This window comes from Capra hircus, chromosome 1 (genome assembly GCF_001704415.2).
Source record: "Capra hircus breed San Clemente chromosome 1, ASM170441v1, whole genome shotgun sequence".
NCBI lineage: Eukaryota > Metazoa > Chordata > Mammalia > Artiodactyla > Bovidae > Capra > Capra hircus.
Genome location: NC_030808.1, coordinates 76,908,438 through 76,929,506, shown reverse-complemented (window position 1 = coordinate 76,929,506; position 21,069 = coordinate 76,908,438). Strand labels below are relative to the sequence as shown.

Below are 21,069 nucleotides of genomic sequence, written 5' to 3'. Positions count from 1 at the left end.
CAGACTTAAAAATGATTTCGTTAAGGCATATTTAACTAACTGAAAATGTAAGTTTAACTACAATTTTCACAGAAATCTCTTTTTTTTTTAATTGGAAGATAATTGCTTTATAGTATTGTGCTGGTTTCTGCCATACATCAACATGAATAAGCCACAGGTATCATTACGGTTTTAATAATCATGACATTCTTAAGGTCATACAAGCTCTTTGCTGCACCTATCAAGGAAACTCCCAGTTATCAAGGTACATTTAATCTTTCTTACTTTATAACATTTATAGATTGTTTTATCATTATTAAATTTGCCATTCTATTATCATTGCTATATTTTGATATAGCATCATTTTACAAATAAATAAATAAATAAACATGGTCCTTTCATGATTCACTAAAGCCTGATAGTAGAGATAAAAACGGTAATAAATACCAGAACTAAAAATAATATAACTAATAAAAAATACACTTTGCAAAGCTATGCTCTTTGTAGCAAAAATAATTACACTACATAATACTGCCAAGAAGTTTATACCAAAAAAAATGCCTAACATTTATAATACATATTATGACTAGAAAGAAAGAAGAATGAGCTTCCGGAAAATTTCATTTTCAAATGACTGCAAGATGGCACATAACAATACAATAATACCCTATGGAAGGACAATTATTATTATATGTTTTGCTATAACTATAATTTGTTGTATAGTTGGATAATCCATTAGAGAAGAATCTTACCTGGTCAACTGGTACATATGCAAGGAAAAAAGCGAGAGTAGCTTGTTTGCTGCTGCGGCTGCTAAGTCGCTTCAGTCGTGTCTGACTCTGTGCGATCCCATAGACGACAGCCCACCAGACTCCCCCATCCCTGGAATTCTCTAGGCAAGAATACTGGAGTGGGTTGCCATTTCCTTCTCCAATGCATGAAAGTGAAAAGTCAAAGTGAAGTCGCTCAGTCGTGTCTGACTAAAAGCCTGTGCATCATGGAAAGGACGTGAATGTTCTGGTTTAACTCATATTGTGAATCAGAACATGGATGGGTTAGAACAAGACATGCTGAAATCAAAATGGATGACAGAGCACCAAATTTTTTATGCAGCAAAAAACAGGTTCATTTCAAATAAGAGGTCTTGCCTGAACCTTGCTATTCAAAGTGCTATATTCATAGAGAACAACTGGTATTAACATTTTATATTCTCAACTTGACATTGTTATTGTCTTTGTCATTACAGAAAATAATGAAAATGTTGAATAAAACTGAATCTTAACTACTAGCTTATAAATTTTCAGAAGGAAGTCTATAGAACTGTGTAGTAAATATGTTTTTTCTAACACTGAATATAGAGAAGAGAGATATAGTTATTGAATTGAGTGATGAGATAAAAATACTTCTTCAGGACACTGATACTTCTTTAAAAAAAAAGACATTTCTTTGATTACAAAAGCTTGCCTATTTGGCTTTCCAATACAGTCATTATTTTATATTGCCTGAGGTTACCATTTTAGTGTATAACATCAAAATTTTTAAAACTGAGGGTAAGATACTAGTAGTTACTGAAGTGCAAACAGTTTAATCACTGTGACCTGTTTTATCATAGGAAATATTCAGCCACACATTAAAATTTATTAAAGTTAGTAGAGACTTTCAAGATTATACATCCCAAACATTTCATTTGTAAGTGGAGAAATTGAAGTCCAAGAAAGGAAAATTCATCATCAGAATAGAGAGTTAGTGGTACAGTTATAATTAGAGACACAGTTTCCTAGCTCCTTATTCTAACACTGTCTCCAGTGTACTCACCTAAACTCATGTTCATAATCATAAATTGACTTATAAAGCTGGCACCCCCATGAAAGGGCCCACTTTAAATATTATGACCAAGTGCACAGAATGGTAATTTCAAATGCCTAATCACAAGGAGTATTAAACCAACAATTCATGCTGTAGGAGAATTGACAGTTCAATTTCAACAAACAAGTGTCAGTTCCTAGCAAGTGCAAAAAAAAATCAAACAGTATTGTTGGCCATGTCTGAATGTTGAGGTCAAAGACTTACACACAGTAATCTAGAACATGTGCTGGCCTGAGTCACCCAGTCGTGTCCAACTATTTGCAACCCCATGGACTGTGGCCCACCAGGCTCTTCTGTCCATGGGATTCTCCAGGCAAGAATATTGGAGTGGGTTGCCATGCCCTCCTCCACGGGATCTTCCCAACCCAGGGATCGAACCACATCTCCCATATTGCAGGCAGATTCTTTACCAACTGAGCCACATTATGGGGATGTCATATGGATTTTGGAACACTGAGAAAAAAAAAGAGAGAGAACTCTTTCTTCAGTTCAGTTCAGCCGTTCAGTCATGTCCGACTCTTTGTAACCCCATGAACTGCACCATGCCACGCCTCCTTGTCCATTACCAACTCCTGGAGCCTACCCAAACTTATGTTCATTGAGTCTGTGATGCCATTCAACCATCTCATCTACTGTCGTCCCCTTCTTAGGAGCATTCTTTTCTTATTTTAAATCCTAAATAAACTAGTCTCCCACATGTAACATGATAAATAATTTTTTAATTAAATATCCTGTTGGGAAAATGAACTGATTGCATATTTATTTATTTATGAAGAGTTAAATCACATTTAATCTAGTATACCAGAGGGGTCTCCTTTACAGACCTATAAATAAGTAAAAAGGCAGGCAGGTGATAGCTTAGCCAAAGGGCTGGGATACTTTACACCTTTAAAGTCAAAGCAGGAAAGACTCTTAACAACTTGACATGAACCATAACACAGACTAGTCGATCTACTTAAGAATGATTCAGTGGCGGTGAGATTTTTTTTTTTTGTTTTTACTCACTAGATCACTGGTTTACTATAAAAGGATATAACTCAGGAACAACCAAGTGGATAAGAGGCAGAGGGAAATGTATGGAGAAGGAGCACAGAACTTCTAAACCCTCTTCGAATGCCCTACTCACCCAGCACCTCTCCTTGTTCACCAACCCAGAGCCCTCCAGATCCCATTTTTTGGGGGTTTTATAGAGGTTTCATTATACTCATGATTGATTACTTCATTGACCATTGGTAAGTGACTCAACCTCTCGTCCCCCTCTGGTCTCTGCAAATCAGTGGGCAGGACTGATAGTTCCAACCCTTCAATCAAGGTTTGTTACCCTGCAACCAGCTCCCCTCCCCTCCTTAGATGCTTTCCAAACTTCACCTCATTAACATAAATCCAGTTGTGGTGGAAGTGGTGGTGAATCTGACTAGAGTTTTGTTAGAAAGACTTTTCTGTAGTTTTCTTGTGGTAAAGCATTGATAACACAGATTACTTTGAGTTTTTTGAAATCAAGCCCACTCAAATTGTATTTATCATCATTACTATAAAGATGACTTAAAAGAATCTGCATGAAGACTTCTAAATCTGAACAAAGTGAAATAAACTCGTTTCTCCCTAGACTTTCTCTTGAGCACATCAAAAACCTCTGGACCAAAAACCCAGGAAGACTCTGAAAGAGCCTGAAGAGGTGGGCAGGCTAAGGATCTGGCCCTTGAACATAGTGATAAATTTCCTGGTTTTTCCTTTTGTCTCCTATGTACCCCTTGGAAGAAAAGCTATGACTAACCTAGTCAGCATATTAAAAAGCAGAGACATTACTTTGCCAACAAAGGTCCATCTAGTCAAAGCTATGGTTTTTCCAGTAGCCATGTTTGATGTGAGAGTTGAACTATAAACAAAGCTGAGCACCAAAGCATTGATGCTTTTGAATTGTGGTGTTGGAGAAGACTGTTGAGAGTCCCATGGACTGCATGGAGATCAAACCAGTCAATGCTAATGAAAATCAATCCTGAATATTCATTGGGAGGACTGATGCTGAAGCTGAAACTCCAATACTTTGGCCACCTGATGCTGGGAAAGATTGAGGGCAGGAGGAGAAGGGGATGACAGAGGATGAGATGGGTATATGGCATCACCAACTCAATGGACATGGGTTTTGGTAAACTCCGGGAGTTGGTGATGGACAGGGAGGCCTGGCATGCTGCAGTCCATGGGGTCGCAAAGAGTCAGACACGACTGAGTGACTGAACTGAACCAAGCTGATGCATCCTAGATTGGACACAGAAACCCGTAACTTGGACAAACCAATGGGAGCAAACACAAAAAGTCCCCCCCACCCCAAGGCATGTTCCTTTTAGTTAAAGGAACAGAATATTTAGGACAATGGAAGAGGAACATCTGTGACGATACCCTCAGAACTCCAGCCAAATTCCAGGGGAAAAAGTCTTGCAGACCCCTGACCTTGGTCAGCTCCTAGTGCAGGGAACCTGGACTTTCACTCTCCTCCTCTCCAAGGGTACCAAGCACTGCTGCCCCCCGCTCCCCAATTAAAAAGTAAGAAGGTAATTTCAGAGGAGAGAGAGTCAGATAAAGGAATTTCTTAAATATTATTTAGGAACATTTAATATTCTTTAAATATTCTTAAACATAATATTCTGGGCAGACCCCCTAGCAACTCATATGTGAAACTGAACAGAATTGACATTGGCAAAGGTTTGATAACTAAACTACAGTGTGGAATATGGCCAGCTTTTCAGTTTAGCCTCTGGATAGCACACAAACAGCGCAAATTAGAATAGCAGCTCCAAGGCTCTGTGAATGAAACTGGGTTTTCTGAGTATATTGTCTTTATACAATAAGAAAAGGTGCACCCACTTTCAACTTCTAAGCATGGATGCTCTGATCATTTGTCACCCACTTACCCTAAAACTGTCATTGGTCCTATGGAGCTGCAACTAAATCCTTTTCAGATGTTATCACAGCAACACTTGAGCCAGAAATCAGACGCCTGATGCAGATCGTACATATGGATGCAGTTACTGCTAAATATTCCATGTGTGTGTTTCCATGTGTGTTTTGAGGCCATGGCAGTTTTTTTGTTTTTTTCTTTCCCTTTATCCTTAAGTTATTTATAGGGAGTGTGCTGGTGACCCAGGTCTAAGAGTACATTAGCCAGAATTAAGAAGCAGGATAGAGAGAAAGCTGCACGGTTTTTCCAATGAAAAAAATCTTTAATTATATACCATCTGTGGATATAAGACAAATTTTCATTAATAAGATCATAGAGTCTTATTAACTCTGGATTGGAAAATATACTAAATCTTATCTATCCTATAGGCTCAAGGACATATTGTACAAGGAATACAATCAATATTTTCCAATAACCATAAATGAAAGTAACCTTTAAAAATGTACAAACTATTTTAAAAATAGAAATACAATTAAATGGTGTGTGTTGAAAAAAATCTTATTTCAACATCATTTTAATGTTTGAACCTTAAATGCAACCTCCCTATATAAGTATTTGTCTGACTTATGTTCGAACACCTTCTTCTTGGGCTATTTATTATATTTGAACAGCTGTTAGTGTTGGGAAAGTCTTCCATATTTGAGCCAAGATCCCGTTTTCCATAACTTTGTTACTTGGTCCTACTTGTTCAATTCCTGGGTGCCATAAAGATCCAGAACAGTTGTCTCAGATAATGATCTTTTCAAAGCCTCTTTTTCTTGTTTAGTTTATTCATCCCTATTCCAACTGTTTCTCATAAAAGTTCTGAGTCTTTTATTTATATCTTTTAGTCCTTCCTGCTTGTGCCCTAGTTTATCTTGTACTTCTTAAAGTTCCACCAAATTAAATATTAGCATGTCCTTCTTCAAATTTTATTTTAAAATGATTGTCCAAAGATGAGGACTAGCATCAGATACACTGAAAGTATCTCCTGTCTTTTGACCTTTCAAACTTCCATTCTACCACTTTGTATTCCATTACACTATCTCATCATTTTTCTTATCCATAGACAGATTGTTGGCTCACTGCACCAGTCCATAAAAGTATTCAACAATGGTGTGATCCCTGGGTTGGGAAGATCCCCTGGAGAAGGGAAAGGCTACCCACTCCAGTAATCTGGCCTGGAGAATTCCATGGACTGTATAGTCCATGGGATTGCAAAGAGTCAGATATGACTGAGCAAGTTTCACTTTCAGGCTGAGAGATGTAGAAGAGTTCTTACAAGCCATCTAGTCCAGTTCTGCCCTTGTCCAAATAGAGACCTAAAGGCATGAGAGACACCACTGGGGACAAAGCCTAAACTGCCTGATTCCTGAACTCATAATTCTCTTTGTTTTATCTTTGCTACTCTCCCATTTGCCTGTCATACAAGAAGCAGTCTTATTTCTGGTGTCTGTGATGAAGAGATGTTTGTTGGTTCCCAAACCTAGGCCATGTCCCAGGAGTACTCTAGATCAGGGTGGTGAAAAGGCTTAAAGCAGTTTAAAATTCCCAGGGTGTGTTGGTCTGTGGGAAGAGATTTTATCTGTTAATAGAAAACAGCAAAGGTTTGGAATGTGTTTGAACACAGTCCATATTTGACAAATACAAAGAAGAGACCACAGTCTCATGGAAATTGTGAAATCAGGGGGATGGAGAAGGAAAAGGGGAGAAAGCAAAAAGACTTTTCTCAAAGTGGCAAAATACAATCTCAAGATATCAATAAGAAGAACTTTTGTTTTAGTCTGAGGCTGAAAGGAGGCCAGTAAGCTTACACTCCAATGTCTAGGGAATTGAACTTGAAGTTAGGAGCTCCAACTGAGCAGGTCAAATTTTTTTTGTGTGTGTAATCAAGTTTTATCTACCTACTCTAAGTACTGTACTGTACTTATTGTTTTAATTTATCAAAATGCCTAAGTCTTCTTTGGCCTTTCAGATTTCCTTACCAATTTCCTCTCTGTACAGCAGCTATGAGGCAAGGAAATAAGTTGACCCTTGAAAAATATGGAGGGATAGAGGCTCTAACCTCTGTGTGGTCTAAATTTGCTTATAAACTAATGAAAACCTACTTTATAACACAGAGCTCCACTCAATGTTCTGTGGAGACCTGAATGGAAAGCAAATCCAAAATAGAGGGGATATATGTATACATATAGTTGATTCACTTTTCTGGACAGTAGGAACTAACACAACATTGTAAAGCAACTACATTCTAATATATATATTTTTAATCTGCATATAATTTACAGTTGGTCCTCTTTATCCATGGTTCTGAATCTGCAGAATCAACAACTGGGGATTATGCAATGCCGCAGTATCTTCATAGTTCAAACCATGCTGTTCAAGGATCAGTTGTATTTCTTTGTTAATGCTGACCTAGATGAACTCAAAATGTTTTTTTCTTTTTTAAATTAACTTCTCACAAGAAGCCATTTTCCAAATAAGGAACTCATATTTACACATGTGAACTTTTCCAGTGTCATATAATAAAAGGGAGGATTCTTTTGAATACAAGCCTCAGTTCAGTTCAGTCACTCAGTTGTGTTTGACCCTTTGCGACCCCATGGACTGCAGCATGCCAGGCCTCCCTGTCCATCACCAACTCCCAGAGTTTACTCAAACTCATGTCCATTGAGTCGGTGATGCCATCCAACTATCTCATCCTCTGTCATCCCCTTCTCCTCCCGCCTTCAATCCCTCCCAGCATCAGAGTCTTTTCAAATGAGTCAGTTCTTCCCATCAGGTGGCCAAAGTATTGGAGTTTCAGCATCAGCATCAGTCCTTCCAATGAATATAGGCCTGTTTCATGTCAAAACCAAAATCGTGAGAAGTGAATGAGAACTCGAGTTTTGTTACAGAAAAACCTGGATTCAGATTCTGACTCTACTTACCAGCTGTGGGATCTTAGATATACCATTTAGCCATTTAATTAGTGATCCTATTACGAAAAGGAGAACATTTAGCTCCATCTAGGATTTCAAAGAAACCTGAAATGGCAAAATGGCATTTTCCCTTAACATTTGGTAAACATTGAGTGCAGGTCATGTAAAATCTCCCCAAAGACATCCCTCCCTTCTCTGTTCCACACAGAAACTGAATGGCTCTGCTACCCTGGGCCTTATCATGACAGAAATGTCTCAACTGAGTATGGGGCCTCTGGGTGAAGAACAACCAAGATCTGCTTCTGAATGATTGGTTTTATTACAGAGACATGAATTTCAGAGATTGCAACGTCCATGTTTGTTTCGTGTAAACTCCTTTCACTTACGGGGCCCTCTCAGACTTTAACTTACTGTTCTTTCCTTCCTTCATTAATTTTTGCTATCATCACTCCATCTTTCTCCATCTATTTCTGCATTTCCCTCTGCTATGGTATGAACTTTTGTGTTCCCCAACATTCCTATGTTGAAACCTAGTTCCCAAAGTATTACAAGGTGAGCATTTGGAGCCGATTAGGTCAAGAAGAAATGAATTCATGCCTTTATAAAAGAAGTCCAGAAATTACCCTGCAATGTGAGAGGTTACAGCAGAGCATGCCTCTCACCAGACACTGAACCTGCACGTACCATGGTCTTCGCCTCCCAGTTTCCAGAACTCTAAGAATTAATAGATAATTAATAACTTTTGTTTATAAATCACCAGCATATGGTCTTCTGTTATACCAAAGGACTGAGATACCCTCTGAGCTTCTCTCTCTCTCAATCTCACAATCATTCCTTTTTCTTCTGATCCCCTCTCATTTTTCCCACTTTCCAGTATCCTATAAGGTGGCATTTTGCGTTTGAGTCAAGCTGTTTTCTAAGAGCATATGTGATAAAGAACTAACCCCAAGAAAACTAAGAGTTGCAGTGGATTACTTTTAAATGACTGAGTTTCGGTACTTTCCAAGTTGAATAAAAAATACATTAATTCTGGAGTTTGGAGTTCAAGATTGAAAGGTGTTAGTTTGTATTGCTAAAGTAACCTACGCTGTCACATTCCAATAATAAGTAGAGAGAAGCTAATTACTCTGGTCTTTCCTGCAACTTGTACTAGCCTAGCCATGAGGGAAGACCAGCTAAGGAATATAAGCCAAGTGATTTGCATCTTGGAGAAAGAGACTCTATTTCGATTGGAATTCCCCTCATAAAAGGTATCAAGTTAAAGCCAAACTTTTTCATAAATATGATTCATCAGTGGGCCCAGTGCCATCTAGCATATGTTGTCAAACACTTAATTTATACTTGTCTAATCTTAACGTCCAGTTATCTTAAATATGGCTACAGGTTTAAAACAGTGGTTCTCAAAATAGGGTGATTTTGACTCCGAGAGACATGTTGCCATGTACGGAGACATTTTTGGTTGTCATAGCTTAGAAGCAATATGAAGTGTGTTGCGACTGCTGTCTAGTAGGTAGAAGTCAGGGATGAGGCCATCCTAAAATGCAAAGGACAACCTATAATGACAAAAATCAATCATCCCAAATACCAGTAAGCAGTCCATTCTGAAGGAGATCAGCCCTGGGATTTCTTTGGAAGGAATGATGCCGAAGCTGAAACTCCAGTACTTTGGCCACCTCATGCGAAGAGTTGACTCATTGGAAAAGACTTTGATGCTGGGAGGGATTGGGGGCAATAGGAGAAGGGGATGACAGAGGATGAGATGGCTGGATGGCATCACTGACTCGATGGACGCGAGTCTGAGTGAACTCTGGGTTTTGGCGATGGACAAGGAGGCCTGGCGTGCTGCGATTCATGGGGTTGCAAAGAGTTGGACACAACTGAGCGACTGAACTGAACTGAAGGCTGAGAAACTCAAACTTAAATACCTACTGATCCAAAAACCTGCAGACTTCATTGTATGATTGAGCCCTTGGTCATCCTATAGAAACAATGACTGTGAAAATCTCCTTCCCTGGTAGCATTTCTAAATGCCTTGGGCTACAATCAAATGGTGATTGTTGATCCTGGATTCAGCCTGAAAAATATTACCAAGAAATAATTTTTACTTCAGTGGGGAAATAATTTTTATGGCTTTCTGGATTAGTTTTTGATACTATAATTTGAGATCATTTTTGAAACCAGCCAAATATGGCTTTAAGATAATCCACTGTGTCTGGTGTCCTAATTATGTGTTGATTTCTTCGTGCAAGCCTATTGATCTTGGCAAAGTGAAAACTAGAAATTTAGCATTCAAGCAGAAAGAATAAATCAAAATTGGCTCAGTTAGCTTTACTGCAATTCAGGGTTTGTTAACAGTTCCTCTGTTTTGTTTCAGATTTATTTATTTTATCATATCTTTTGCTTTTCTCCATTCCTTTTCCAGAGTTCCAATATAATTACACTGTAATCTTCAGCAGTGTCTTATTGCTTGCAGAAAAACTGAATCTATTATTTATAGATAATGAATTCCAGCAGAATCGTTTTGATAGCCCTGAACTTCTGGAAAATCTGACATCTTGGATCTCCCTCTTTCTGGCTCTTATACCTCCTTTTCCCTTCCAAAGAAGATTCTTTGCTCATTCATTTCCATTAGGTTTATTGGAGGACAGTATTAATCCAGGATCCTGTTTCTGAGCTTTTTCCAGAAGTGGGCAGAACAGTAGTGCAAGGAATAACATTCATAAGGTAGCTTTTATTTTCAAGGTGTATCTTATTTGGGAAATAATGTTAAGTGGCATGCTATGCATATGATATTAACCTTGGCAATTTCAGGTATTCAGTGTGTGTCTTATAAATGGTGGTCATCAGCAATGTCACAGAGGTAGGAATCAGGGTTCTTAGATTCTAATCCTGGTTTTTCCATTAAGTTGCTGGGTACATGTGGACAACTTGATTCTTGTCCAGACTTTATTTTCCCTTCTCTAAAATGAAAGGGTGGGAGCACATATGCCCTATGAATGTGACAGGAAGCAGTTGCAGAAAGATGGAGACCCAAGAGGAGAGGGAAATGAATACCTTTCCCAACATATACCCAACTCTTGCACAGATAGTATGGGTGAAAAGGACATAAAAAGAATTTCATAGAAGTAGATGCCTATGTCTATGTATCAAATTAAATAAGAGGCTCTCTGGGCTTCATTTTATTAGAACCAGAACCCTGACATTACCTGGACTGCTACTTGCTTCTCTCTTCCCTTGACTGATTTCCTCAACCTGCTCCTTGGCAGATGTAATTTCACTCTGGAGATCATCAACAGGACAAGGAATGGGAAAGAAGAGAGAGATGCAGAAAGAAAGTAAAGCAGAGAGGGGTGTAGTCAAATGAAATCAGCTTCTTCTGATCATAGCCGGCAGCTCTCCTCAGTACTAAAGCCCCAAAATCATACACACAGCACCAAAACATATCACACAGAAGGCTGACTCCAGCTCTCTCTCTTTTTAAAGGTGTTTGGGACATTTGGCAAATGAAGGCCAGCCCTCATGGAAATTACATAGCTAGGAAGTCAGCAGGAAAAGAGGGATGAATAAAAGAACAGAAAAAGAATTATAGGAGAAGAGCTGAATGGAAAAAAAGACAGGAGAAATTATTTTTTTCCTAATGAGAAATGCAAAATTTTCCACCAGACGACTGTGACTCTTGGCTAAGTGGCCTACATCTCATGTGAATGAAAATGCAGGGTGGGCGGGGCAGTCCAGGAAACTGGGCCTTGTGTCTGTTCCATCTCTGGAGGCACCAGGTCCACTGCAGGTCTCAGTGGCACCACTGATTTACCAGACTGCCCCTCTGGAGGTAACCACGCCCCTTCCACAGAGTCTGTAAAGAGCACTGTGCATGCATCCTACGTCATTTCAGTCTTGTCCAATTCTTTGCCACCCCATGGTCTGTAGCCCACCAGTCTCCTCTGTCCATGGAATGGGTTGTCATTCCCTTCTCCAAGGGATCTTCCTGACTCAGGAATCAAACCAGCGTCTCTTACATCTCCTGCGTTGGCAGGCAGGTTCTTTACCACTAGCGTCACCTGGGAAGCCCACAAGAGCACTGGACATTCTGACCCAGCTCCACTTGCTGATCCTCCTTGATTCATTATGGAACCTCTGAGGCCATCAGCTATCAAAACAAGGACAGACTTTATGATTTCTGAGGGTCCTTCAAGTTGTAGTATTTTAATGCTTTTAATAATTAGCACTCTTTATTCTTACAAGACCACATTTCTTAGGCAAAATATGTATTCCTCCCTCTCTCACCCTTACTTCACTGTCCCAAACCAACTATTTAACTTGAAGAGACAGAGAGTTGAACAAGATATTCCCTTGGAGTCCCTTCCAGTTCTCTAAGATCTTTACTCAAGTCCTTAGTAGTACCAAAGAACCATTATTACACCAAATCCAATGAGTTTTCATTTTAGATGAATCCATCCACCTTTCAAAAATTTTAAACTCCATCCACAAAGCAAGTTGACATTTTATCAAACACTCCCAAAAGAATTTCACACATTTATCCCTTTGGAGTTTATCACTGAGCAAATGATATTCATGACAGAATACATTTGAGTCTCAGAGATGGAATCTGTGAAGAGAGACAAGTCGTTTATTACTTCCTTTTATTAAAACCTATAAAGAAATCCCTTTATAGGTTTGAGATTTGGGAAAAGTTTTCACCAGACTAAAATAGGAGAAAACCTGTAAGAAATTGTCCCTTCATTTAACTGAATTTTAAGCTACCATTTGCCAGTCACAATGGGTGATTGATAAAGAGCTGACTGGGCCTTCATAAAGTCAGCCTCCTAGCAGGAAACAATTGATATTCAATCTCCTTAGCTAAGGAGGACCTAAGAGCTGGCTACACCAAGAAGTTCCCAGGTTTCTTTCCTAACCAGTGGGACAGAAAGATGATGACTAGTGGATTTTGATAAATCAAGCCTGGAAAAAAAAATTGCAATAAGAAGAAAGAAAAAAAGCCACATCCCTTGAGGAAAAAACCACTAGGAAATTTCAAAACAACTATTTCAAAAAGACATAAATTCAACTCCCTATTTGAAATAATTTGTGGACAAAATGTACGTAGTCTACAGATGGGTTAAAAAGAGATTTTAATATGAGACTTGGGAAAAGCTTTTATCCTGAACTAAAATAATATATATTAAGCACATATCATGTGATCTAGGTTTCAAACTCATTTTTCTTAAGGCATTCATCTAGAAGGAGAAAGAAATGGATAAAGAAGAAAAAGAGTGAGGAAAATCTTTCAGCTTGCTTTTTTTTTTTCTTTTTTAGAAAACACTAATAAAATAAATTATGGTCAAGAAAAAGGAATTTGGGGGAGATGACTGTAGGAGGGAGATAGAATTGCCTAACTTAATTGCATTTCCCCCCTCACCCCCGCCTCTAATCTTAAGAAGAAAAACAAATGTCAAATGGCACACAGCTCCAGTTTAGAAACAAAACGTGGAAGGACAAGCTTGTTTTAAGTAAAAATAAAAAAATAAAAATAAACAGCACTGGATATCTTTTTTTTTCCTTTTACTAAATGGCTGGGAACACTGACAGAAAAACAGATACTGTCAAAGTATTCCTGATTGTAAAGTACACAGATAAGGGAAAAAGAAAAGGATCTCTCTTATGTTTGTTTAAATTCCACAAATGTACATAAAGCAGGCACAGCGTGTCAAGAATTTTCCGAAGCACAGTTTTAGAAAATAAGGATTAAATTAGAGAAAAGATGGAGAGGGAGGGAAAGGAAGTTTGCAACATTAGCCAGAACCTGCAAATGGAAAAGAGTGAAAAGTCAAGCCGTCTATAGTTCTTCTGTAACTTTCTTCCCCAACTGACAAGCCATGAAATCTGATAACTAATATAAGAAGACTTCCTATCACCATGCAACAATCTTTCTCAACAATATATTGTACACAAGCAACCAAGCTATCATTCATTCAACAAACATAAGCTGAGCATTTACTGCTACCACCCCCTGTTTTAGGTATTTGGTTGGGGTAGGGGGGATATAGATGCTGAGACTGAACTCAGACAGACCTAATGAACCTAAATCTCCAATTTTAAATTATATTTTTAATGCCCAGGTGATTCATAATATTCATCTATCTACTGATCTTCCAGATCTGGAAACTCCTTCGTTAGGAGGTACAAAAGTAACTCTGACCATTCTGTGATCTCCAGGAGCTCACATTAGTGATAATAAATACATGGATTTCTCCAAAATAATGTTAAAAATGAAACATGATATGAGAGGATCATATTCTTTACTGTGGATATTCAAAGGAGGGAGAAATAATGGACTGTTGGGGGCTGCCAATTGAGGAAAAGAGGATGTCACAGAAATAGGTACATTTGTGCTTCCCACATGGTACTCGTGGTAAAGGACCCACCTGCCAATTCAGGAGCTCTGAGAGATGCAGATTCAATTCCTGGGTCAGGAAGATCCCCTGGAGGAGGGCATGGCAACCCACTCTAGTATTCTTGCTTGGAGAATCCCATGGACAGAGGAGCCTTCAGGACTATAGTCCATAGAGTCACAAAGAGTTGGACTCAACTGAAGCAACTTAGCACATATGCTCATGCTTGTATAGTTACCATCTGAACACACAGAGAAGGAGGTGGGAAAATCTACTACTCTTATTATAACTAATCTACTACCACTATAACTAAGTCTGCTACTATCATAATTAAACATACTATTATTATAACTAATAATAAGAGACACATTTCCAGTGTTTCTGAAAATAGAAATAGGCCCTGTCCTGGGTGCCTTATATAAATCCTCTCTTAAACCTAAACCAACCAATTAGGTTCTATTATTTCTATTATCTACAAGATGGGGAAACTAAAGCTTAGAAAGCTTTTGTGAATTTTTCAGTCACAGAGCTGGAGATTGAAGAGCTAAAGTTCAGTCTCAGATTGATCCCATTCCAGAGCCTCTATGCCTCTCAAAGAAGAATAAACAAACCCAGATGTGCAAAAGTGTCAGACACAAAAGATTAAGCATCCATTGCTCCCTCTGGCTGAAGGATGGCAGAGTGGGGGAGAAACTGAGCCGGTAAAGTTAAAGGTCAGATACGCTGCAGTAAACACTGTGGGCTCTATCCAGTAGCAAAGGGAAACCAATGAAGGTTTCCAAGTAGAGACTATTCTGATCAAAGCTTTATCTTAGATTTCAGGATATGAATTATGAGTTATATGATACAATCTGAAATAATAGAATTTGAAAGTCTAAAGAGTCTTGCCCTGCCTTTAAACAAAAAAGTGTGCTTGGGATCTAAGTAGAACTACCATCTCACCTCAGAGGAATTACCGGCATGCCAGGACTTAAGGAAGATTCTACAGAACAGCCCGGAACATAAATACAATGACTGTCTGTTACCCCACAGCACAAGGACTGACTCATTCCTGGAGCTGTCCAAATCTGGCAAATGGATAGCCCCAGGGACTCAGCATTCTGTGGGATCCAAGGTTACCCCAGGGGGCAGTGGGTGTGCACAGGCATGATCAATTGTTGGCAGAGCCCAGACCTCTGACTCCCAGTCCTATACTCAATTCATCAAGGCAAATCACTCGTGACACTGGGTAAGCCCCTTTTCCTATCTGGATTCTCCTTTCCTCATTATGATGAGAGAAATTGATATCAACAGGCCTTAGATTTCACAATTCGCAATCTCTCCCTTCCAATACTCTAGCATAGAGAATTCGCTTCCATTAGTTGCTCACTAACTGGAATTTGGGGGAGCAACAGCATCTCTGGAGAGCTCCCAGAGTTTGCAAACCCCTAGCTGAGAACAAATATATTTCCTTGTCTCTAGGAAGTCTACTAGCTCTAACTGTATCACAGGATTCATGATCTCAAATCTTAGTTACAAAGTCTTCACTGAATTCCATCTGGCCCAGGATTATCCTTTTCAAGTGCAGAATGGATCACTGATGTCCAAAGTAAGTCAGCAACACAAGGTACCATGATCACATGTAGGCATATTCAGGGAACCCATCTATCATCAGGGAATGAACTTTACGATTCAAACCTGTCAGAGCCCAACGGTACTTTGTTATTTTCAGAATTTTGGTTTGCACTCAGAAGATTGTGTGTGTATGTGTTTATAAGTCAAATTCCCAAGAAGCCAAGCAAAGGCTAAAAGTGTGAATTTCTTGGGTGGAGGGAACACCTTATTTGATGTTCATAAAGATAGTTCTGATGACTCCAACCCACCAAAAATGAATTTCAAAAAGGGTCAGAAGATCTCCTCCTGAAGAGATCAATTCTATTGACTCAAGACACTGTGCCTATTGGAGTAGAAATGAACAGGAAGAAGATGCAAGAGGTGTTCTGCTCTCAGAAACATTGCTGGGAAAACAGAAATTAGCACATGAACTCACATATTTTTTAAGGGACTTCAACTTCACTGGTTCGTCAGACCACACCAGGTAGTTTACCCACAGAACTACCCATGAGCGACTAACTCCTGTAATCAATTTACTGCAAGAAAACTGAGGCATGTTAAACCTATGGCTTCATCTTCTTTGACTTCCAACAGGAGATGGAAGCAGGAGCACGATAAATGTTAACATTAGCAGTGAAGCAAGGGTAATTACAGAACCAAAGACACTCACATTCTGAGAATTACCTCACGGTTATTTATTTTTATAGGAGTGAAAATAAATACACATTCCTTTCCCAGACCTGAAAAAGGAAAATGTACCCAAGATGTGTGACAGAACAATCAGCGGGACTGCCAACCTCACATCTGAGACTCCTGGGAAGACAGTGTTGCTGGGACCAATCTGGACCACCCACGTTCTGCTCTGGGAACCCACCGAATGTACCTTCAGCTGTTGGATACTCACAGGCCCCTCTCTGCATACTACTGACTGATTTATCTACGACTACCCAAAACTGTGATATTCATTTTAGAGAAAGTAGATTTATAATTAATATATGTCTCAGCAAACCCTTAAGGATGCACAAGCCAGTAGAAGACATATGCTGAAAAGAATTCAGGCTTTCTCCTTATTTCTTGCCCAAGAGACTAAATCCAACACTTTAGCCAGGGCACTGTGAGTTAAGAGTGAGTTACGGTTGTGATTTCCTGAGCTCCACCAACAGCTGCACATCTGCAAAGACCTTGTGGGATGAGCTGCAAAAGACATCATATCTGCACCTGGCGTGTATTGTCACCGTCCCAGAAATGCAGTCGAGTCCAGTGGCTGGCATGACCGATCAACCCCCAAAGCTGCCACTTCAACAGCTGGAGAAGAGACGTTGACAAAGGAACAAAGAAAGGCAAAAAGGGGAGAAAGCATAAGTTCAGAGAAACAAAGATAAGAAAGAGTGGGAGACTGAGAAACACAGGCTAAATTGTCTCTGCTGAAGCATCCACATGGATCTTCAAAATCGTGACTGTGGGGAAAATGTCAGTACACTGTTTACCTCCGGTCACAAACTTCAGGCAAGCTGAAGACAAATAAATAAAACCAGAAGGAGGGGGCATCTGATGGTGAACAACTCAGTACGATGCTTACTTCCAGAAACTAGAAGTGCTCTATCAAAGGACAAAGAGTCAGCACTCTGGATACTTCAAGTGAGACTACCTCGCACAGAACCACCTCTGACACGCACAACTCCTCTTCAACCTTTGATCTTCCCTTTTTGGGTAGGTGCAGGGAGAAAGAGGAATGGGATTCAGAGCAAGCCTACCTTTAACTCAGCTGTTCTGGGAACACTCTGTGTTAAACTTCAGAGAAAAGGTGCACACCACCCTGTACGAGGGATGAGGGAGCTGAGACTGAAGAGAAACGAGCTGAAGCTAGACCAAGAAACGAAGCGAGAGATCTTATGCTAGATCCGGTTCTGCCAGCGTTCAGACATTTGTGCTGAATGGGTACATCTTATCAGTGCAGTCCTCTTTTTGAGAGAGGATGCCTTAAGAACTAATGGCTTGCCCAGATTCATCTAGTCTTGGTTACAGAGCTCAGCTCGGGCCACCAGATATCTAGATTCACACACAGACAGAACCGTTCAAGGAGACCCAGTCTGACCCGACGGCCAGGAAGACGGGAGCCGCGGGAGGGCTCGAGACATCTCGGAGGCGCGGGAGGGCGTGAGGTGTGCGCTCTGGGTACCTTGATGTAGGCCCGCTGCAGGTAGTTGTAGGGCACTCTGCGCTGGAAGTCGCTGCGCACATCCTCGCTGGCGCGGTGGCGGGACGCGGGGCCCCCTAGGCGCTGGCTCTGGCAGCTGCGGTAGCAGCGCGCCCGCTCGAGCAGAGCGCGGAAGAAGGGCAGCTCGGCTCCCGGGCCAGCGCCTGGGGGCGCGAGCGGGCGGCGGGCAGCGCAGTGGCGGGCGCAGCGCGCGCGGATCTCCCGTAGGCGCCGGTGGCTGCGCAGAGCCGCTTCCAGGTCGCGCACAGCCAGCTCGTAGTCCCCGCTGTAGTAGGCGGCCACGCCGCTGGCGTAGAGCAGGTCGAAGGGCTGCAAAGGCCCGGGCTCGGGCTCCCGCTCCGGATGCTGGCTGTCCGGGGGGCCGCACCACAGCGGCGGCGGCAGCAGTAGCCAGGGTAGCAGCAGCGGCAGCGGCGCCCAGATGCGCTCCCGCATCCTCCGTGGCGGACGCGCGCCGGCCGGCCACGCTCGCAGTCGGCTCCCGGCACCTGGCGTCCGGGTCGCCTCTCCCGGCTCCTCTAGCGCGATGGCCGGCCCCGCCGCCAGCCGGCTGCCCTGCGAGCCTCAGGTGACCCGCGGCGCTCGGCGGACTGAGAGGCGGAGGCCGGCTCGAACGGCCGCTCTTAAAGGGACGCCCACAGCTCACACGCTCCTCCTGCTGCCCGAGCCTCCGCGAGCTGCTCGCCGGCGCTCGGCGCGCGCCCTGCAGGCTCGGGCCGCAGCCTCCCGGAGGCAAGAGGCAGACACCCTGGTGTCAGCCAGAGAGCCAGCGCACTGGGGGCCAGCCAAGGAGGGGCCGGGGAGGCCAGCCTGATGTGTGGGGTCCCTTAGAGGTTGCAGAATGGATATGATGACTCCCTTTCCTCAGAGAGGAAGAAAAGCCAGATTAGTGACTTTAGAGCTCTCGTTTTTGTAATTTGTGATTTCGCTCTTTGTCCGTCACCTTGTCCGTGTGAAGTACGGAAGCTCCAGCTCAGACTGTAGGAAAGCCTTGGAGGCCCAGTTGGCCCCTTTGGGAGGCTTGAGGAGGAAAGTGCTTAGTCCACGTTCACAGAACTGTGAAAGGCAAAGAAAGGAGTCAACCCCGGGCCTTTGGAATCAAAGCTTACTGCTCGTTCTCTTAGGAAAGGGCTCACCCTTGTTTCTCAACCCACTTTGTATGGGTGTGCGTCCGTGCATTAGGGCAGGGAATAGGGACAAAAGGACAAGAAACAGCCCACTTCTCTGTGTAGAGGAGGGCATTACAGGACCCAGAGAATTGTTGGAATGGTTATACTTACATCCTGCCTCTGTCAGGTTACCAACCCTGTAAACTTGTGCACTTGAGTCTAGTTTCCTCTTCTTCTAGGACAGACAAATATCCCAATATGTCCAATGGTTTTAAGATATAAATTATTTTTGCAAGAGCTGAACAAAGAGACAATTCAATAAATCCAGTACCCCCAGGCCTTAAGCGGTGAGCATCAGCCTCGGAATGGGAAAGCTGTCAGAATGGCTGCCAAACTCCAAAGGACTAGCTGGAGGCTTTCCTGTTGCTCTGTTTCTCCTCCCTTATAAATCCCTCCTGAGCCAAGGTGTTCCCTTCATTCCTGTTCTTTGGCTTCACACTCTTACAAGGATTCCTGAGAGCTTATGCACTGGACCCTTGACTCCAGTACACCTTCTGGAAGCATTCCTGTGCTCTCCTAGTGTTTGTCGCAGTGTCACTGGAGTCTCCCTGGGCACTGGGATGGTGAATGAGAGAGAAGGGCAACAGGAAAGAACACTTATCACATAGTTGATCTGAAGTCCCCAAAGAAGGCTTTTATGTGGGATCGCCACTATGCCCTGAAGGCTGCCAGAGTTTCATGCTAATTCATTCACTCATTTTGTTGGGTTTGACCACTTTGACCATAAACAGTCTTGGCTCTGTAATTCCAAGGGACCCCAAAGAATCTTGCTGTTATTACTTTCCTCCCCCAAAGCTCACTGATGTGAGGCTTATTCCACTGATGGAGAATCTCCACTTTGGAGCTGAGTATGTACTGAATACTTCGGATGTTCAGTATTCCAGAATTTGAACTTGGGTCATATGCCCAGACATTTCCTCTAAGGAGTGTCTCTCTTCTCAGTTAAAATCTTTGGAGTCCAGAGTTATTAACCAACTTGTGGAAGGTTTTGAAGCACAATGGCTAGGAAATCCTGCTATGGGACTGAGGGCAAAGCACCAGGATGCTTTACTATAGATTATCTCTACATTCTGTGACATGTACACATCATTTAATACATGCCATTTAAATTTACATCTTTGTATAAATACTCTCAAAGTAGGTATTTTGGGGGAAGCGTTATAATATAAGGTAGAATGCTAGACTAGATGGTACATGTTAGACTAGATTCAAAGTGCTTTAGAAACACAGAACCTGCAAAGATTGAAAGCATATTGGTTGTAGCCTTACTAAACTTTCTATTGATCCCAAAGTGACATGTGCTATCAAACCTTCTTCATGTTTTATTGTTATAAGGAAAAACACAGTCTGACTCCATGTTGTATGTGTTTCTTTTACTTTAACCTTTCTTTCCCTATTGTTTTTGTCCACTAAAATGATACTGTCCATACATAATGGCTTGCCTTGGAGAACCCTGCCCCCTGCCTAAACAGTAAATCAGAATGCCTTTGTTCAAGACCCTGTCCACCTGTGGATGGTTACAGGAAGGAAGAAATTAAAACATACTCTCCCTGAGGCTGGCCACATTTGCAAATATTTGCAACATTAATGGCCTTTTTGCTTTTCTTCCTCACCTCCCCTACCCCACCTCTGTTCTACAAAAGAACTTAGTATCTAGACCCCAATAAGATGATTATATTGAGACATTAGTCTGCCATCTTCTCAGTCTACTAACTTTCTGAATAAAGTCATTATTCCATGCCTCAACACCTGATCTCTGATTTATTGGCTTGTTGTGTGGCAAACAGAGGGAGCTTGAAGTCAGTAAAACTATTATCTTATCTTCCTTGGTACAAACCCTATCCAATTTTATAGAAAGTGTTAGACATCTCAATTTTTCCTGTACATTGGAATCATCTGAGAAGGCAAAAATACTGATATCTGAGTCTGATTCTGAGAGCTTCTGATTTAATTGGCCTGTGGTATGGCCTGATCATTAAGATTTTTTCAAGTTCCCTCA

At 41.4% G+C, this 21,069-nt stretch overlaps 1 protein-coding gene across 2 annotated transcripts in view; it reads right to left on the bottom strand.

Annotated features, from left to right (window-relative positions):
• P3H2 (prolyl 3-hydroxylase 2) overlaps positions 1-18,748 on the bottom strand; it is a 178,843-nt gene extending 160,095 nt beyond the window's left edge. Inside the window, exon 1 of one of the 2 annotated variants that reach the window (XM_018046610.1) lies at positions 17,863-18,748. In XM_018046610.1, the coding sequence (XP_017902099.1) occupies positions 17,863-18,336 (474 nt within the window). In that variant the 5' untranslated portion in view covers positions 18,337-18,748. The remainder of the gene's footprint in view (positions 1-17,862) is intronic. The other variant, XM_018046612.1, reaches the window with a different exon arrangement.